The 21,030-nt window shown below is 33.8% G+C and overlaps 1 protein-coding gene across 6 annotated transcripts in view; it reads left to right on the top strand.

Moving 5' to 3' along the window:
• CPSF6 (cleavage and polyadenylation specific factor 6) overlaps positions 1-20,239 on the top strand; it is a 34,829-nt gene extending 14,590 nt beyond the window's left edge. The window contains exons 6-11 of one of the 6 annotated variants that reach the window (XM_021678666.1): positions 102-212; positions 658-1,162; positions 3,504-3,619; positions 4,314-4,467; positions 8,520-8,616; positions 15,411-20,239. In XM_021678666.1, the coding sequence (XP_021534341.1) occupies positions 102-212; positions 658-1,162; positions 3,504-3,619; positions 4,314-4,467; positions 8,520-8,610 (977 nt within the window). In that variant the 3' untranslated portion in view covers positions 8,611-8,616; positions 15,411-20,239. Of the gene's footprint in view, positions 1-101; positions 213-657; positions 1,163-3,503; positions 3,620-4,313; positions 4,468-8,420; positions 8,617-15,410 lie in introns of all 6 variants that reach the window. The other 5 variants (XM_021678665.1, XM_021678664.1, XM_021678669.1 and 2 more) reach the window with 5 other exon arrangements.
• The last annotated feature ends 791 nt before the right edge of the window (positions 20,240-21,030 follow it).

The raw sequence follows: 21,030 nt of genomic DNA, 5'->3' as shown, positions 1-21,030 counted from the left end.
AAATGTGTCTACCTTAATACCTCTTTTCCTTTTCTCTCTTTTTCAAGTAATGCATTATTAATGTGACTTACTCTCCTTGTTATGCTATTTTTGGAATCCAGGAAATTTGATCAAGCATCTTGTTAAAGGAACTCGGCCTTTGTTCCTGGAAACTAGGATTCCATGGCATATGGGGCACAGCATAGAGGAAATACCCATTTTTGGCCTAAAAGGTCTTTATTTTTCTCCAAACTTGCTTGACTTATATATAGAATATTTACATCCGTCTTATTTTCTTACCTCTTAAAAAATCCTTTCAAGACCATTTTTCCTTGTTTCACTTTCTAGCTTGGCATCAGAGTAGAATATAAGGTGGGTGATTTCACTGTAAGAAATGTGTGTACGCTGAAAGGTGGAAACTATCTCTAAGCATTATAATCTTTATTAACGTTTTTTGTTTCAATAATTTTTCTTAAGCATAAATTGAACTAGTTAAATTTGTAAAGATATACTTCACTTTTGTAGTTGTTAGTGTAGCATTTACCATATGGGTTTCATTTAAAGAGAATCTTGGTCTATGAGTTGTGCTTTAAAAGTATAATCTTGGCATAAAGTTTACAGTACCTTATTGAAGTGGTTTTTTTTCTCTCTCTCTCCTCTCTCTCCTTTATTCTATAGCTGGACAGACTCCACCACGTCCACCCTTAGGTCCTCCAGGCCCACCTGGTCCACCGGGTCCTCCACCTCCTGGTCAGGTTCTGCCTCCTCCTTTAGCTGGGCCTCCTAATCGAGGAGATCGCCCTCCACCACCAGTTCTTTTTCCTGGACAACCTTTTGGGCAGCCTCCATTGGGTCCGCTTCCTCCTGGCCCTCCACCTCCAGTTCCAGGCTACGGCCCCCCTCCTGGTCCACCACCTCCACAGCAGGGACCACCTCCACCTCCAGGCCCCTTTCCACCTCGCCCACCTGGCCCTCTTGGGCCACCCCTTACACTTGCTCCTCCTCCGCATCTTCCTGGACCACCTCCAGGTGCCCCACCACCAGCTCCACATGTGAACCCGGCTTTCTTTCCTCCACCGACTAACAGCGGCATGCCTACTTCAGATAGCCGGGGTCCACCACCAACAGATCCATATGGCCGACCCCCACCATATGATAGGGGTGACTATGGGCCTCCTGGAAGGTAAGTTAGTATGTATCTATGACGGTAGACTTGGTTTATTTGATTGGTAAAAGGTACTCCATACTGTCATCACTAAGGTTTTTGTTTTTTTTTAATTATGACCTTTCCCCCAGATACTTAATTTTCTATATTTTCTCTTGTTAGAAGAGGCAGTATCATATGGTGAAAGACATACAGAACTGTTGGGAATAATCCACCTCTGCCACTTAATAAAGCTGCATGATTTAGAGCAAGTCACTAAATTCTGGGGATTCATTTTCATTATTTTTTAAGTTGAAAGAGGTTAATAAAGATAATTTAAGTGAGCAAATGGCCTTAAGCTACTTTTAAGAGTTTAAAATGAATCTCCTTTACCATTGGTGATAATATACAGAGCACTAAAGTTTCTTCATTTTAGGAATTAGATTAGTTTGTTATATAAGGTGCTGTTGATTATCTCATGCTGATCAGGAGTCCTGAGTAGCAAATTACCAACTTTTAATTAAAACGGGAGCATTCAATAATTTACAAATATATTTGGGTAGATGAAGGCTTGTAAAACACAGTTGTTGTGGAAATTAAAATAATTAATGGTGATCCTTGGAGAAGAGCTGGGTGGAAATCACTGTTGAAGTAAGTGATCTCTTACCCCCTTTCGAAAGTCCTTTAAAAACTATCCGTACTCAAAACATAATTTAGAGAGCTAGGTTTATAATCTTTTGCCCGCTTTAATTTCTTCTGAGTTTATATTTTTAAACTATAACTGTTAAACTACTTTGTATTTCATTTTGTCTGATAATGTCCTAAAGGAATGGGTTTGAGAATCTGCCTAACTCCATGCAATTGCACAGGCTCATGGCAATAAATTTGATGTTGTAAGCAAAGCCCATTGACCATTTTCCATTTGTTGAGGTTGCATCTATATGACTATCAAAAATGCTGTTCTGGAGCACCTGGGTGGCTCACTTGGTTAAGTGTCTGCCTTTGGCTCAGGTCATGATCTCAGGGTTCTGGGTTCAAGCCTGAGGTTGAGCTCCCTGGTCAGCGGGGAGTCTGCTTCTCCCTCTCCATCTGCCCCACCCCCTACCTCACTCATGTTCTCTCTCTCAAATAAATAAATAAAATATTTTTTTTTAAAATGCCGTTTTCTTTAGAAAACTGTTAGAACTGCCAAACTAGTATAACTTCTGTTCACTTTAATTCCAGTGAGTGACTTCATATTAAGTGTTCACCTTTAGTATATGAGAGTGGATTACGTGACTTGGTTTGATTATTTAAAATTTGAGTTTCCTATCCTTTTCCTTACGTAATAGAATTTCTGCAGTGTTAGGTTTTCATGAATGGGGGGATGGTTATTAATGACTGATTTTTTACTGAAAATTAGAGAAAACTATCTCACGTGGGATTTTTTTTTTTTTTTAAGAGGGATAAGATGGGCACAAGTCACAGCATTTAGTTGAAAATGTACCTGTATTTTGAACAACTTGTAATTTGCTCAGGGTGTTTATAAAGTTTGGGGAATAACAGTAATACCTTAAAAGCATGCAAAAGCTTAGATTATCTATTTTCTCATTTCATTGGAATGAACTGCTACTGTGTCCCTCAACTCAGTGTCTTATCTAGTAACTAGTAACTCAGATGGCAAAAAATTTTCCTTTTCCTATACTGTACATGTACAGTTTTTTCTTTTTTTATTGAAGTATAGTTGACACAGTGTACATGTACAATTTTTAAAGTTGTGAAGCAGCTTTAGAAAATTTTGGCACTTAATTCATTTTTTTCAACAGTTGTTTACACTTACTACATTTGCCAGATACTCTTCTGGGGATTCAGTGGCAAACAAGATGGTCTAAGATCTTGTCCTTGCCTGAAGTTCTATTAATTAATCAGACATTTGTTCTCCTTCTGTTGTGAGTTGGGTCCTGTGCCTAGAGGATCCAGACATAAATGTAACCAGATTCCTTACTTGTGTAGGGCTATACTTTTTGTTCCCAACATTTAAAAATATATATAAATAAAAGATATAATAATATATAATTATCTTATATATATTCATCAGAACAATTTATTATATCTGTTTTTGTATGACTGAAAAATATTATATTGCAGATATCTAAATACATTATTTCTGGCCTCCAGAAAGGCAAGGTTTCTAAGTTGCTACTTTATTTCAGCTGAAAGATAGTGGTGTAAGAGAATTTTGCTTAGACTTGTCTTTGTAGGATAAATAGTATGCTTCACTCTGGAAAAATAACTACTAGCTCTGAGGCACTTGTCAAAAGCAACTAATATGAATTGTTTTATACTATTACGACTAAGAAAATTTGTTGAGTACAATTTAAGGTTTATTTTTATTTTACAGGGAAATGGATACTGCAAGAACGCCATTGAGTGAAGCTGAGTTTGAAGAAATCATGAATAGAAATAGGGCAATCTCAAGCAGTGCTATTTCAAGAGCTGTGTCTGATGCCAGTGCTGGTTTGTATATATATTTCTTCCTGATTAATATTTCTTATTTATGTTATTAGGAATGACCTAAAACTATGTGCAATCTTGAAGATTGGTCATTTGCATTTAGTACTTATATTCATATCCCCAAATTGTACTTTTGTTTATTTAAAAGACATTGAAGGACGCTATGTGTCACAGTAATGAAAAGATCCATAATTTTAAATATTTAGGTGTAGATGTAAATTTTATTTTATTTTAAAAGATTTTATTTATTTGTTAGAGAGAGAGAGAGAGCAGGAACACAAGCAGGGGGAGTGGGAGAGGGAGAGGGAGAAGCAGGCTTCCTGCTGAGCAGGGAGCCTGATGTGGGACTTGATCCCAGGACCCTGGGATCATGACCTGAGCCAAAGGCAGATGCTTAACGACTGAGCCATCCAGGCTCCCTAGATTTAAATTTTAGTCCTTACATTTAATGACTTAAATTTGATTCTCATATTACAAATTAACCTGATTTACACAGCTATAATAATAACAAATTGTGCTAATTTCATGCACATAAGAGCTTTTTCCAAATGGCAAAACACTAAAAAAATTAAGGTATCTTCTGTAGTTATTGAAGTGTTCTTCTTTTATAAAATGCTTTATTACTCTTACCCCAAGCGTTTTGGTGGTATTTTGGAAACAATTTATTTGATTTCAGTCCCTCTCCTTTCCCTCATAGGTGATTATGGGAGTGCTATTGAGACATTGGTAACTGCAATTTCTTTAATTAAACAATCCAAAGTATCTGCTGATGATCGTTGCAAAGTTCTTATTAGCTCTTTGCAAGATTGCCTTCATGGAATTGAATCCAAGTCTTACGGTTCTGGATCAAGGTAAAACTTTCCTGTCTCATGTCTATTTAAAACTGTTACTTTACAAATAGAAAAAATACTATGTTGGGGACTTTATTTATTTTTTTTTTAAGATTTTTTTTTTTTAAGATTTTATTTATTTATTTGAGAGAGAGAGAATGAAAGAGAGCACATAAGAGGGGGGAGGGTCAGAGGGAGAAGCAGACCCCCTGCTGAGCAGGGAGCCCGATGCGGGACTCGATCCAGGGACTCCAGGATCATGACCTGAGCCGAAGGCAGTCGCTTAACCAACTGAGCCACCCAGGCGCCCTGTGTTGGGGACTTTAAAATAGGACTTTGATTTTACTTATTACTGTTTATGCAACAGCTAGAGTGATTTTTTTTTTTCTTTCTTTTTTTACATTGAATCAAATGTCAGGTATTTGCTTGCTTTTAAAACCCTTCAAAGGTTTCTGGTTACTTTTAGAATAAGACTGTAAACATTGAGGCACTGTGTGATACCTGCCTGTCTTTTCAGCCTCATTGTGTACCTCACCCCTTGCCCACTATTCTCTAGTCACAGTGGTCTCTCTTTTCTTACTCTTGATACATCAATACTTAATCACCTCACTGTTTCTATACTTGATATTCCTTCTGCTTGGAGCCCTTTTCCCTGGCTCTTCACATAGCTGGCTTCTTACTCTTCATGCTCAACTCTATCTTACTTTTAGGAGAGGTCTTCTCCCAGGTTATTCTGTCATGTTCTTTTTATTTCTTTCATAGTACTTAACCATATTCATCGTACTTAGCATAATCTATTTTTTTTAATATTTTATTTATTTGAGGGGGAGGGAGAGGAAGAGGGAAAGAATCCCAGCCAGACTCTATGCTGAGCTCAGAGCCTGACATGGGGCTCATTCTAATAACCCTGAGATCATGACCTGAGCCGAAACCAAGAGTTGGACCCTTAACCAGCTGAGCCACCCAGGCGCTCCTGTTCCTTATTATTATTGCACATTTCTTTTCACTAGAGCATATGTTGGAAGATGGAAGGGGCCTTACGTGTCCTGTTCACTGCAGTATTTCTAATGACTAAACAGTGTTTGGTACAGAATAGGTGCTAAATAAATATTTCTTTGAACAAGGGAGTTAATGAATGAATGATCTATTCTTCAGTTTTCTCATTAGGTAATTCCTTTTTTTAGCTTTGCAGCTAACCTTGAAATTTTCTATATTTTTGAAAGGTAGATTTTTAATCTGTACATGATATTCATAGATCTGTCTTCAGTGTACTTTATCTGGTGTTAAAGTCTTCATTAAGATAAGGGAAAAGAGCTTGTCTTTGTCATGGTCGCCAACTTCTAGTACCTTTCTGACCCAGTGTAAGTAAGGATCTTTGTATCCAAACAAATTTATCACAGCCGAAGACCATACCTTACATAGTGTTCTTTGTAATTTTTTAAGCTCTACTAATAAGAACTTCTACCTTGATCAAGGAGCTTAGCATCTAATAATGTTTGCTAAGTCTAGCTGTCTGGTGCAAAAATACAAAATAGATACTTCAGCTTACAGGCAATTGTTATTTCCCTATTGTGAATTTGAGAATTTAGTAGAATTTCTTTCTTTCTTTCTTTTTTTTTTTTTAACATTTTTTAATTTAAATTCAATTAATTAACATACATTGTATTATTGGTTTCAGAGGTACAGGCCTGTGATTCATCAGTCTTATGTAATATCCAGTGCTCATTACATCACATGCCCTTCTTAATGTCCATCATGCAGTTACCTTATTCCTCCACTCCCCTCCAGCAACCCTCAGTTTGTTTCCTATGATTAAAAGTCTCTTATGGTTTGTCTCCCTCTCTGGTTTCATCTTGTTTCATTTTTTCCTCTCTTCCCTTATGATCCTCTGCCTTGTTTCACTTTTTGAGGAACTTCCATACTGTTTTCCAGAATGGCTGCACCAGCTCGCATTCCCACCAATAGTGTAGGAGGGTTCCCCTTTCTCTACATCCTTGCCAACATCTGTCGTTTCCTGACTTGTTAATTTTAGCCATTCTGACTGGTGTGAGGTGGTATCTCATTGTGGTTTTGGTTTGTATTTCCCTGATGCCGAGCGATGTTGAGCACTTTTTCATGTGTCTGTTGGCCATTTGGATGTCTTCTTTGGAGAAATGTCTGTTCATGTCTTCTGCCCATTTCTTGATTGCATTATTTGTTCTTTGGGTGTTGAGTTTGGTAAGTTCTTTATAGATTTTGTATACTAGCCCTTTATCTGATAAGACATTTGCAAATGTCTTCTCCCATTCTGCCGATTGTCTTTTGGTTTTGTAGACTGTTTCCTTTGCTGTGCAAAAGCTTTTTATTTTGATTAAGTCCCAATAGTTCATTTTTGCCCTTGCTTCCCTTGACTTTGGAGACATGTCTAGCAAGTTGCTGTGGCTGAGGTTGAATAGGTTGCTAGCCTGTGTTCTCCTAGGATTTTGATGGATTCCTGTCTTACATTTAGGTCTTTCATCCATTTTGAGTCTATTTTTGTGTGTGGTGTAAGGAAATGGTCCAGTTTCTCAGGGGCGCCTGGGTGGCTCGTTGGTTAAGCGGCTGCCCTTTGGCCCAGGTCATGATTTCAGGTTCCTGGGACCAGGTCCGGAATTGGGCTCCCTGCTCAGCAGGGTATCTGCTTCTCCCTCTGTCTCTTCTTCTCTGTCATGCTTGCGCATGCATCACTGTCTCTCAAATAAGTAAAATCTTAAAAAAAAAAGGAAATAGTCCAGTTTCATTCTTCAGCATGTGGCTGTCCAGTTTTTCCAACACCATTTGTTGAAGAGACTGTCTTTTTTCCATTGGATATTCTTTCCTGTTTCGTCGAAGATTAGTTGATCATGGAGTTGAGGGTCCATTTCTTGGTTCTCTATTCTGTTCCATTGATCTGTTTGTCTGTATTTGTGCCAGTACCATACTGTCTTGGTGATAAGGCTTTGTAATAGAGCTTGAAGTCCAGAATTGTGAAGAATTTAGCAGAATTTCTAAAAGTATTTTAAGCAGTATACTTTGGTTAAATTACCTGCTTTTTTGTTTGGTTTTGGTTTTGGTTTTTTTTGTTTTGTTTTTAAAGATTTGTTTATTTGACAGAGAGAGAAAGAGAGCGTGCACACAAGCAGGGGGAGAGGCAGGCAGAGGGAAAGGGAGAAGCAGGCTCCCCACTGAGCAGGGAACCCGATGTGGCACTTGATCCCAGGACTCTGGGATCATGACCTGAGCTGAAGGCAGACGCTTAACCGACTGAGCCACCCAGGTGCCCTTGTTTTGTTTTTGAAGGCAGCTCATGAAACATTTCTTTTTATTGAATAACAGTGTGAATTGTATCCCAATATTTTCAGTGGTCATAAGTGCTAAGTTTTGAACTCTGCTTCCCACCATGCCTCCCAGCTCCCCACCACACACCCCTGCAGCAAACATATATAAGAAAGTTTCTTAGTGGAGTAGGACTCATGATGAATCATATTTGGGATAGTTACCGTATTTGGGATAGTTATAAATGTAAAATTGATACTTACATATAGGTTTAGATCACCTTACATACAGGTTTAGATTACCAATGGGTGGTAATTTTTATGTATTTAAGTCTCATAATTTAATGAATTTTATGTCCAAAATAACTACCTTCTGTACATTTAGTTTGAAACAACATGTCCTTTGAAATTTTTTCTCCTTTACCTTTCTGTTTTTCTTTCAGTTACTACATGTCTATTTTAGGCTATTAGATGTTACAGATGATAAGATGTATTGCCCCTGTGTGTCTGGTTCCTAGTTTGGGGGTGAATATTTTTAAAAATGGAATTTCTAGTTCATGCTTGTTGGTGAGTTTGTATATCATTATTGGAAGTTCAGAATATCCTAAGTCTAAACTGGATTTGTAAAGAATTTTTTGCCTCGGGTACTTTTAAACACTGCTATCCACTTATGGAGAGCATTAATCCAGTAATTTCTTTTAGAAGACGTGAACGATCAAGAGAGAGGGACCATAGTAGATCACGAGAAAAGAGTCGGCGTCATAAATCCCGTAGTAGAGATCGTCATGATGATTATTATAGAGAGAGAAGCAGAGAACGAGAGAGACACCGGGACCGGGACCGAGATCGGGACCGAGAACGGGACCGAGAGCGCGAGTATCGTCATCGTTAGAAGAAGGTGGGTATTCCTTGTTCCTGTTATATTTAGCATATGTGTTATTAACAGTAATTATAACTCCAAGGCTATTGTTTATACAGTATATACCTACATTTTAAATGGTCCAACTACTTGTTCTGAATTTAATCTTCTGGAAACATCTGAGACAAATGACAGGTGAGTAATGACAGGTAAAAAAAAATTTGACCTTTTATCCTTGAATATTGTATTGCTGAGTTAAAACTTTGAGATTGTTAATGGTCTTAAGAAAGCAAGAAAACAATCAAGAGGACTCATGTCTACTTCTAAAATCTAAAAATTGGAATGGTCTTAATTGCAATAGATAGTTTGCATGTAATTTGAAACATAAAATAGAGGAAGTTAATCCATACATATATATGATGTATGTGCATATATATATATATATATATATATATATATATAGTGCTTGGACTTTTAAAAGTAAATTGAAAGTTTCCCTTCTTGAACTAACTCCCTAAAACTTTTAAAGAAAATCTAACACTATAATAGCTTATGATACAGGAGGATGGTTTCTCAGCATTGAAAGACCTTTTGTACTTAAAAAAATATTCTTTAGAAGAGACACTTTTCCTGGCATCTGGTTTTTGTTTTAAAATAAAAGAAACCGTATCCTTTAATTTGCAAAGAAGATATGAAACTTAATTAAAATGGGTTCAGGGTACTCCATATCTAAGAATTTTAAATTGTATCAAATCATGCATCCTAGGTAGAATAACCTTGAAGTAATTTTATTTGATGTTTCATTCATAAACCATAATCATTTGTCTTTTTTTCTGTATTTTAAAACTATTTCTTGTGTACATTTTTCATAAAGCGGGAAGTTGTCTGTTTATACTTCATTTTCACGTGTAATTTTATTTTTATATTTGTGAACAGCATTTATTCATGTGAAAAGTAGGGGGAGGGCACTGTGAGGCTTGTGCATGTGACACAAAGGTTATTCTGTAAACAAATAATTTTTCTTTATATGTTGGTGGCATATCCAGATTAAATTAGGCTAAAACAAACCCCTTATCAGTAACTACTCTTTACTCAATTATTTTCCATAATCATGGGAAACACTGAAAATTTAGTCATGGTAATTGTTAGTATTTAAATTGTTATGGGCAAAAATTAAAGACTATCAAGTGTATGTAATTCTGTGACAGAATAGCAGTTTCTTTAACTATAATAGATAATATTTTAGCAAATGAGATCCTTTTTGAATAATACTATTTATAAAATAAGCATGTAAATCTTATTTTTATGGTACATTAGCATTTACATTATTTACAGTTTTATGGGCTATTTTAAGTGAAAGGCCAGTTTTAATACTTTCCTAGCATTTTGAACATGCATCTTAAATATTTATCAAAACTTTAATTTTAAAATAGTTTTCCATGTATTGTATTATAGAACTTAATATAAATCTCAAAACATTTAGTATTAAGCAGAACATCTCTCACTTTAAAACTGAGTTTATTGAAATTAATACTGCTTTTGGATGTAAGGATTAAATGTTGTGTCATGTAAATCTAAACACTAAATTTTAAAGTTGTAGTTTTTTTCCCCCTTGGATTGAATAGATCTTAATCCCATCTTATGAAAAAAATTCTCAGTGTGCATCAGTTGCTTAAGGTGAATTGTGGCCAACTTATTACTTGAAATGCATAACTATATCAGTCATTTCATTTATAGTAAGGTACAGGTTCTACAAGTTATATTTTTATTTAGACTTTGCCATTTATCAGCAAGCTTCTAATTACTGAAGGCATGATAACAAAACTTTCATACATTTTTATGTACATTTTTAATCATCTCCAAGATTGGATATGCCCATCAAGGGGCTTCTGAACCAGATTATACCCAAAGTTAATGAGATTTCTTCCTGGTTTTAGTTAAATTAGCATAGTCAGCCAAGTAAACTCCTTGAAAAGTCCATTGTTAATTTTAAATACTTTGAATTAACTAACATTACATTCCAGTAATGGATACACCTAATTGTATCATGGCTTGAGTTTCATTACATTCAGACATTAACTATAAATTCCTAACTTGCAAACTATTGTTGACATTTTTTCTTAATCACTGATGTGTACCATACCAAAATTCCCATGTTTTGTTTGTACATTAATCAGAATTGAGTTGTAATATTGTTATGGGCCTTCATCCAAGCATAATTTTACATAAGCATTTCTAGGGCAAAAAATTCTGTTATCCTGGAATATTGTACCTTTGCTACTATACCAAACAGTATTTATTGTGGATGTAGATGTGAATTTACAGGGTTGGGGGCTAGGATTAAGTATATTCAAGTGAAAAACTTTTAAACAAACAAAATAACTATTTGCACATTTAATTATTATCATAATAGGGTCTGTTGACCTTTATAGAAGTTTTTAAATGAGTCCTTTTGAGCTTTCATGTAAATCTTAAATGGACTAAATGGAATACAAGTAACTTGGAAGCTAACGTGAATGTCAGTAAGCGTGTATATAAATAAAACAATAATGTAATTTATTATTGAAGTGATGAATGGCTAAAAGGGCAAATTCTTAATTTAACTGGAAACTTAATGATGTTGGCAAGCTGTTAATGTCTGTCCCATCTTAATTTTTTTTGTGTTTGAGCTGTTGGTAATGTTAATTGCATTCTTTCATTTAAAATATGTATTAATTTTTCTAAAAGCATTCAGTATATAAGTTCAAGTAGGTAATATTTTAATGGGAATATCAGTATTGTAAATTTTCAGTATGTAAATATATTGTATTTCATATTCTGTAATTTCTGCCTCTATTCTCAGACCACTCTGAGCAAAACAAAAGTAGTTCAGTGTTTTAAGATTGTACACTTCTTACAGAAATAATTTTACTTTCACAGTTATTTTCTTTTAGATTGCATTCCTCTTATTGTTTGGAACAATGCCACACAGCAAATTTCTGTTAATGATTCAGTTTTTCTTTCTGTACAAAGAGTAATGAATCCAAATTATTTTTTAATATACTCTTTATTCATGCTTTTTCTCTCCCTGAAATACGAGGTTTTACGTATTTTCAAATCATTGTCCATTTCTTTGATAAAAATTTTAAGCATCTTGTATTGAATATGGATTAAATAACTACACTTTGTTGTAAGACTTACCATAGATATCATAATCTTAGGTTGTGTTATTGCACAAGATTTAGGGTGGTTTGCATTCTTTATTTAGTTTATAGTTTTTCATTAATTTGGGGAAAACAAAAAAAGGCAAAAGAATAAAAAGTTCTTTTTTTATATGCTAAGATATTTCATCTCCTTAAGATTTAGTGTTACTTTGAGACCAATGTGAAAATTAAGTTCTCTTAATTTCCAATGAATGATACTGGTGGTAATGATATTTAAAAATTATTTTTGCAACTCTTAGGTCATCTGAGATCTGCCTAATATTATCCAGCCTTGTGTTTGTGTTTTCCCATATATCCTAACTGCTGTGCTTCATCTGGATATTCTAGTTCTCACTTCTTTTGCTCCAGGTTTCCTTGCTTTTAATATTTGTAAAACCTGACTACACCCAGCTATATTAATTGAAGTGACAGAGGAGGGTAGGAAGTAATCCCTTGAATGGATGTATAGTGTGTTTTTTTTGCTCACTGTGGTTTAAGAATGGGTTTTGTTTACAAATGATTAATGTTCCCTGTTAAAAGAAAATTCAGTGCCAATGTGAGTCACCTTGCTCTCACCTTCATCTCAGTGTGAAATTTACTACCATTGTTTTAGTTTGTAAATTAGATCACTTTGAATAAGCAATGTTTTGGATGAATATTTAGTTAGCATTGTTTTAAAGAAAACCTAATAACCAAAAAGGGGTAAGTGTGCCATATATGCTATCCAAATTTACTAATTTGTCTTCTGTGGTAGGGTGTTTTAATCCTCACAGGAAGTTCTAAATCACATAAACAGCTTATTTTGAAATGTCCATTTTGTGAAATTTGGGGGACAAAGATGAGTTTTCCTTGACTGTGGTGAAGTTTATTTCTATAGTGAACTTCCTATCTTGTATAGGTTTTATAGTGTAATGAAAGACTTTAGTTAAAATGAGGTAAGGTAAGTACTATGTCCACAGGTAGAAAGAAGGAAATAACCTAATGTTGTGGTAGTAAGGGAATTTTTGCAAATATCTATAATAAACAGAATTTTAATGTACTATGTTTTAGTCAACACAAGAAGGAAATTTGATTTACAAGAGTTGACTTATATTCAGAATCTTCTATTTCTTTTGCCCACTCCATCCCTGTTTCTCTCAGTAAGGAGAAATTTTCAGAAAAGAGAAAAGTGAATTTTATTTCACTGAGTTAATAGAAGCACATCTCTGAAAGTGTGTTAGAATTCTTTCAATTCAATATTCAGTTAATTCTTTTAATTCAGGATTGTTGTGAAAGAGCCATATCAAATATATATTTGAATCTTACTAGAAAGGTGAATTGGCAATGAGCTTAGAAATACTGATGCTAACAAATTTACTTAGATAAGTTTCCAATAGAAATGCTCATAATTTGAGTTGTTAGTATTGGCTTGATCTTACGTTATCTCAAAATACAGGTGCTTCTCTGTGTTGAAATTTTACTTAGTGCTTCATTAAAGAGCTGTAGATTCCATTTGTCTTAGTTTTTAAACAAGTGTTTACATAGGTCTTCCTTTTATAACTGATAGCTAAAAACAAATAATTTGTGTGACTTTGACATTAACATATTTGACTTAAATGGTATTCTGAAAACATGAGCATTGAATGTATTTGTCACTTTTAAGCTTTTTTGGTATCTTTGTTTATGTAGATGTCTACCTAGAAATTTGAGAGTATAATATGGGATTGGGTTATTGGAAATGGGTTGTATTGCCTTCAAATTTGCTTCCGTTTGAGATTGTAAAATTTGTATTTCCAAATGGATAAATGTAAAGTGTTTAGAAAGAGAAATAAAAACTGTCAGACTACCCCCAGATTTTATGTCTGTATGGTGAAAATGAGAGACTTCTTAATAGTAAAGATCTATGAAGTATAATCAAGCAAAAGATAAGTACATTTGTCCTGCAAAAAGATGTGTGTTACAATATCACAAACAGGATTCTCTACAGAAAAAGTAGTGAAATTCTCCTTTGGAGTGATGAATAAGTTGCAGTGTATGCCATATGTTTTTTTGGGAAGGATTGGGTATTTTTTGTTCACTGTGACTTTAAATAATTTTTCCCTCTTTAATGACCAGATCTCTCGCATCACAACAAAAAGGTTAGGGAGATAACATACTTTTGCAGTAAGATTTATGAATTTCCCAGTAGTGCATCTTTTCTGGTTAGAACACATTGCTTATCTTTCTTTAATACTTTAATACCAGTTTTTAAAAATACATTGCAAGGAATAAAAATAAAACCCGTGAAAGCTGCCTTTCTAGATTTTTTTCCATGAAATAATTCCACCTAAAGCTTCAGGCAACATAAGATAAAGGTACAATAAAAGGTAACATTAGAGATGGCTTAAGTATCGCATTGAAAAATATGGGCAAATAGAAACTATTTAAAAGAGAAAGTTCAGGATTAAAACATCTGGGGTTTTTTTTTTGTTTTGATTTGTTTTTTTTGGCTTTTTGTTGTTGGGTTTTTTGGGTTTTTTGTTTGTTTTTTTTGTTTGTTTTAGTTGTAAAATATAGGTTTTTACTGCTAGGCAATGTGAATGCATATGTGTATTGATGCTCTTAAGATGCTTACAGCCTAGTTGGGGAGGAAAGGACATAAAATATAACATTTATAGTTGTGACAGAATATTAATTACTCTTAATTATAAAGGAGAAAGTGTTTTCCAATTACTCTGTGGCAAGAATATCACTAAATATTGTGCCCTTTACCTCTTACTACATCATCTTATTAAAATGCTCTCCTGGAATTTATATTTTAAATATCTGGTGTTTCAGTGATCACTTAAATGCAAGTTAATTGAGTGTTTCTTTTGTGAACCTCTACCTGAAGTTTGCATATTTTTGTATTCTTGAAATTTTAGTTTATCAGATTTACTGTTTTTTTTTTTCTTTGTGTGAGTTTTCAATGAAATTTATCATTGTAGATTCTTATTTAGCTTGTTTTTGGTTAGCTTATATACTACATTAGTTATTTCAGTATAGGTGGAATAGAGTGAAAGTAAAGTAAATGTTTTAAATTTGTATTATGTCTAAAGATTTGTATGTGGATGTCATATTTATTTAAATGTGCATACTGAGCTATATATAAATTTTATTTATAAATTTTGTAACATGAAACAGTTTGATTTATAACATTTGCAGAAGTTCCTGTATGCTGTCAAATAAATACAACTAATTTGTAAAATAATTTATTGCATTTTATATTCAGTTCACATTTGTTAATGAGTTCTTTAGAATTGATATGTGGGTGAATGAAAAATATTTACATTAAAATCATTCAAGCATTTTCCCATTTATTTTTGTAGTATGCATACTTTAGAAAATGACTTATAAATGTTTCCATCATCCCAGAAACAGCAGCTGCTATATTTTCATTTCTGTTCCAGTCATTAAATTAATAAGGCGGTAATAACTAAGAAGAATGAAATCAATGTCTCAGTTTTAATCATCACATAAATTGGGAGCATTTCTCCATCATAAAGGCAGCTACTGTTTCAGTTAATGCTTATTGTGTTAGAATACGTAACAGTGAAGTAGATGCACGACTTGTGTATGTATAGTTAAGCCAGCGTTTTTCTGTGTATTGTGGGGAATAGCAAAATCTACATCACAAATTTTGACACATTACAGCTGAAGGAAGAGGAACACCTTCCAAGACAAAACAGTCTTCATGGGGGAAAAATGACGCTTGTCCAGCAGTTTGCTTCTTGTGATTGAACTGAACCTGTAAGGATTCATGGATAAAATGAACAGGAATAGATCTGAATAAAGCAAATCTGCATAAATGGTAACCAGTAGCTCTACTTTTATTTTTTATGTTGCTTAACTGTTTTATTTGAAGGAAACCTGTGTGATTTAAAAAGTTATAGCTTTTGCAACTTTATTACTGGTTATATACATTTGGCCATTATAATGTGCAAGCAATTGGAAAAAAAACGTCAAGTAAATGCTTGTTTTTATAGTAGTTTGTTCTTGTTAAACATGTTCATATGATAATGTCTGTAAACAGCACCACTTTGATTACAATAGATGTAGTGTTGTAATAAACTGTTTAATGGGGCTGATGTGTAAAGCTGTTCAAGTTATTTGATGTTTACACCTCAGGGAAAGTCTTGTGTTCAGCAATATCTAAAGATAATGTTACTATGACATTTATACTGTCCTTTAAAAAAGCATTGCAATAGCGTTTTTGGATATGCACCAATCTAATCTTGCGTTCAGTGAATTAAACATACTAATTAAGTGTCTCTTGCCCTTGATTTTGATATTAGAATAGGTGATTACATGGATATTTAATATTTCTATATTCTGCTTTTCTAGCTGTTTTTACCTAGTTAGCTTGTGATTTTGCTGAATGGTATGTAAACTTGTAAAATTTCACAGACATAGCAATCCAGTCAATGTGTTAGGGGTCAAAAAAAATTTTGTGGTTTTAACATTTTAGTAAAAACCCAGACGTTATTTGCCACAGTAATGCAGCTTAATTACAACACAGATGTACTGAAACGCTTAATTGTAAACTGCTAGCATTGAAGAAATATTTTGACTATTCTGATTTGATGCGGCAGTTATTTGCTGTTTTATATTAATAGTGCTTATGGTTTATTTTTGAAGCCATAGGCAGTGTAAATACAGCCGTGCAGCAGACAAATGTGAGTAAGGAGAGCATTAGTTTTATTTTCTGGTTACTGTAGATTTTGGAAGGGCGTGATGCTTACTAATAATGAGTTGTATTCTCCTGTATGTGTAATGGGTGATTATAGGTGTACCCTGTCACCACAGTTTAAGGAATCTTGTGTGTATTCATGCAGCCTTTTGATTCATGCTAGAGTTACTTAATCAAAGATTTTTTCAAATCTGCCTTGCATATAGGCCCACGTTAAAAGCACTTGGCTAGCATGTGTTCTTAATTGCAAAATTAGCATAGGCAGAGTGTCAACTTGATTAGATACTTTTATAGGAAGATCATTCGGAATCACTATTTCAGAAATGAGTTGAATTCCTAAGCAAGTTAATTTGTTTTTAAGATCTGATTATTTTTGAGCAATTTGGTAATACACATTGGTTTTTTAAAAATATACCCAAATTTTAGGGCAATGCTTAAAAGTATTTAGGTACCCTGGATATTATGTCATGTGCAACTTGTAGAAGCCCTCCAGAGATATGCACTGCAGTTCTTTCATTTTAACCGCTATCACACTAGTTCTTACAAAATTAGCTGTTTCAAGTTATTCATGTTATTGCTAGTTTTATTTTAAGACATTTTGTGATTTAGAGTATTTGTGCATGGGATCACTGGTGTTTTTAAGAACTGTTTGCTCTCAGAAATTTTTCAAGTGTTCTATCTTGTTGAAAATGCAGTTGCCTTTTTAACATCCTTTGAGAGTTGTATCAAAATCAGTTTTCTTGTTTTGTGTATAGGTGTTTTGTCATTCCTTAGCTTTTTTATATTTTAATTATAATGCCCTAATGTGAAGAAGTATGGACATAAATATATTTCAAGGGAAATTAGTTAATAGTAAGCTTAAAAGGTAAGTAAATGTCCATGAGAATAAGATACTCTCTGACCGTTTTAAAATGGAATTCTAAAAATCTAACCACTTGAACTTGAGATGAAACTGGAAATTTTGTACTAATTAAATCATTTATCTTTTCCTTTTTTATCAGTGGAACCCTTTAATTGCTCATTCTATATCACTCTTCTCCCTACATGGCTGATTTCATTACGTAACTTTTGTTGCAGACAATGTGAGTGTACTAGAATTGTTTGCTGCTAGTCCGTTATTTTTAAGTGTTGTCAGAAGGAAATAACTTTTTGGTTTAACATTAATTCTTACAGTCTTCTACCTGATAACACACGAATGTATAGCAGTAAAGGTGAAAATTGCAAGCCTTGTTTTATTCTTCATATCCCTCTGTTGTTTATGAGCTAATGTTATTTGAAAACTTTTTTTAACATGTAAAAACAATCCAAAGAGATAAATCATTACATAGACACCAAAAACAAAAAAACACAGAGAAAGAGAGTTTCAGAGACCTTTTCATTTCTTTTTACTAATAATTGTAGTGGACATGAAAACAAATTTGAGTTTAACTTTAAACCATAGGCATTTATTAGTGCTATGCGGTCACATTCCTTTGAGCCAGTAGTTATGAATGAGTGAGGCAGCACCTCAGTGGTAATGCTTCCAAAGCAACACTTTGAATCGATTGTGCTGCTTTTAGTTAAAGGACATAACGTTTTGGAAAGGATATTCCAGTGTAAATTTGGAAGTGTTTATTTTGTCAGTTTTCATAAGAAAGATTTGGAGTAAGTTGCAGTGGCTGTTGATCATAGTTTATAGCCCATTTAATGGCCCCTTTACCTAGAATATTCTTAAGCAGTTAACTACAATTTGGAGTTCACAGATAACTTATGGATTGTAGCTTAAGGTATTATTTTTCATTTAATTCTCCTGTGGAGAATATTGCTTTGTTTTTTACTAGTTTAAGGTCAGTTCTTAAAATAAACACAGGATTTTAATGAATGTTGTATAACATTTTATAGTGAAAGGGGAAAATTGTTGGAAGGGTAAAGACTTTCTCTTTCCCTTATGTATTTAAATGTGCCAATAACCTAAATACATACTGTTTTATACAATGAAATGCTACTATGAGACTTTCTGATGGAGTGCTCTCAACATTTTGGTTCATACCTGAATGATCATTGCATTTTCTGTATTTTATAAGATGGCTCCAATTTTGTGTTTTAAGCTTCGGCCTGTTATTTTAAGAGGAAGTTTATGTTCTGATTCTTTACTGAGAATACAGTATTCAGAGTCTTACTGTTTTACAGATAACTGCCTTTTAAATTTTATTCATTAAGTTCATTTGCATCCCATAGCCGTCTGTAAATGTTTCCTGCAGTTGTATGTACTTAAATGCACGCTTATCCATTGTACATATTAGACATTTTTGTGCTAAAATATATTAAGTGGGATTTTTGTAGCAAAACATTCTATTTTTCTGTTCTTACTCTGTGTGTGTGTTGTTTTTTTACATTAACCTTCAGTTTAAACACTGGAGTATTTATTTCATTTTTTTTAGCAACTTGACTCTTAGAAGCCTTAGACTAATTTTTTAATACATATTCAACCAAAAATTATAAATTTCTTAAGATGTGGCCTTACATATAGCATTCCTTATGTTTGTAATGTGAGATTTTTGATTAGAGAAATCAAAAGATTCTGGATTAAAGTTTAATTGTAAGTTGAAAAAGAAAATGTGTTAAAATGTCTAGGCTTCTGGGAGGAAGTTCTTATACTCTTCTTTCTCGGCATTAGAAAGAAGCAATATGAATTTTTCAAATATTCAGGCAATTGTGTCCAGTTTAGATTGATTTAGGTTTGTTTTAACCAATGTTTCTTTAAAATTTCAGGTTGTTGGCATTCATTCTGAGTATGCAGCTACTGTGGTTTTTGTATGGGACATATAAACATTTGGTTAGGTACAGACAGATTTTAATGTTTTAAAGACTTCCTGATATATTAACATATTGTAATAGGAGTCTTAAAATGTTAGGTAGAATTTAATTGAAGTCACACAAATCCTGAAATGGTATCGGCGGATAGTAAATACCATAGAAAGTTTTTCATGTGCGAGCATCCTAAAATTCTGCCATGGGTGTAAATGTTTTGCATTAATTTCATAATTGGACAGACCCTGCATTTAGTAAAAACATTTCATTTTGAAGATGTGTTCTTTTTGTCACACTGTTACTGCATAACACTTCTCAGCATTCTGTAAGTTAAATTATTTTAAAATACAATGGTGAATTCATGTTTATTTTTTTACTTTGAAAATTGTAGTACTCAGGTGGTATTTAATGGGAAAGGATCCTTGGGGTAAATCATAATGTATTCTAAGGAATGCATCTATAACATTGATGACTTTAGCCTTAAAAAAAAGGTCTATTCTTACTCTTCCTCTTCATCCCATGGTATATTAGCAAAGTAGTTTACAGCCTTGTACAGCCTTACAAAGTTGTTTTACAATTTTTAATGGAAAGCCCTTAACAAAAAAATTGTATCATATTACCAGTATCCATGAATTAACTAAATCAAGGTTTGTAAATAATTTGTCTAATACCAGAAGGCCAAAGAAAGTCTTAAAATTTTAGCTGTTGACTCTGGTGACTTCACAGTAAGATTTCTGTGCAAAAGGTAAGGTGATATTTGATCAAAAAGACATCATTTTGGTGTCCATGAGAACTAGACTTCCATATTAGCTTCTATTAAAAAGCTCATTCCATTTTATTAAAATGTTTGTAATTGCAATTTTGTGTTTAATGTTTACTTTGTCTTTTCTTTCTTTAGCATTTAGGTGACTGTTCAGCAGTTTGCTATATGGCCATTGTTGGCCCTAAACTGCACTAGTAACAAGCATGGTATTTATCTTGTATTGAAAATAAAACAGTTTTGATAATACTTTACAGTTTGTCTTTTTATTTGGTTCATTATTTAACCATTGTGTATGGTATGAATAAATCATATCTATTGGCAATATACAGTATAACAGAAATTGGACTGTTGTCTGTATTTTGTCTTTAAGCCAGTGGCTATTTTTTCTCCCCCCCCCCCTTTTAAGATTTTTATTTATTTGACAGAGACACAGCAAGAGCAGGAACACAAGCAGGGGGAATGGCAGAGGGAGAAGCAGGCTTCCCACGGAGCAGGGAGCCCGATGCGGGGCTCGATCCCAGGACCCCAGGATCATGACCTGAGCCAAAGGCAGACGCTTAACGACTGAGCCACCCAGGCGCCCCCGCCAGTGGTTATTTTTTTCTGCACTGAATGTTGATGGTCTTTAAAGCAGATGATACCGAGCTTAAAATTAGGCTTTAGAAACCTAAAACAGTTCTAGGCTGTTTTATTCTCAAACCTAAGGTTCAGAAAACATTTGTTAGTTTTAGGGGATTATTAACCTTAGTAGACTTGAATCAAGTAAAAAGATTTCTAGATTACAGCAAAAATATTTCACCTGCTAGCTTAGAAACAACAGAGTACTTTTAAAATGGTAACAAATTGTGATTTCAGTAAGGATTTGTATGCCAGCTATTATAGTCAGGCCCAAGATTTCTCACCTGTAGGCTTCAAAGTATGGTGAAGGTAACAAGTCTATAAACAGTAATAATCATATGAGAAATAATAAGTTATTCCTAGGATCCCTTTCCGTGACCCACTGAAATTGTGGTTCAGGTTTTGTTAGTTTC

Source organism: Neomonachus schauinslandi, chromosome 5, assembly GCF_002201575.2.
Source record: "Neomonachus schauinslandi chromosome 5, ASM220157v2, whole genome shotgun sequence".
Taxonomy (NCBI): Eukaryota; Metazoa; Chordata; class Mammalia; order Carnivora; family Phocidae; genus Neomonachus; species Neomonachus schauinslandi.
This window is presented reverse-complemented; position numbering and strand designations above follow the sequence as displayed.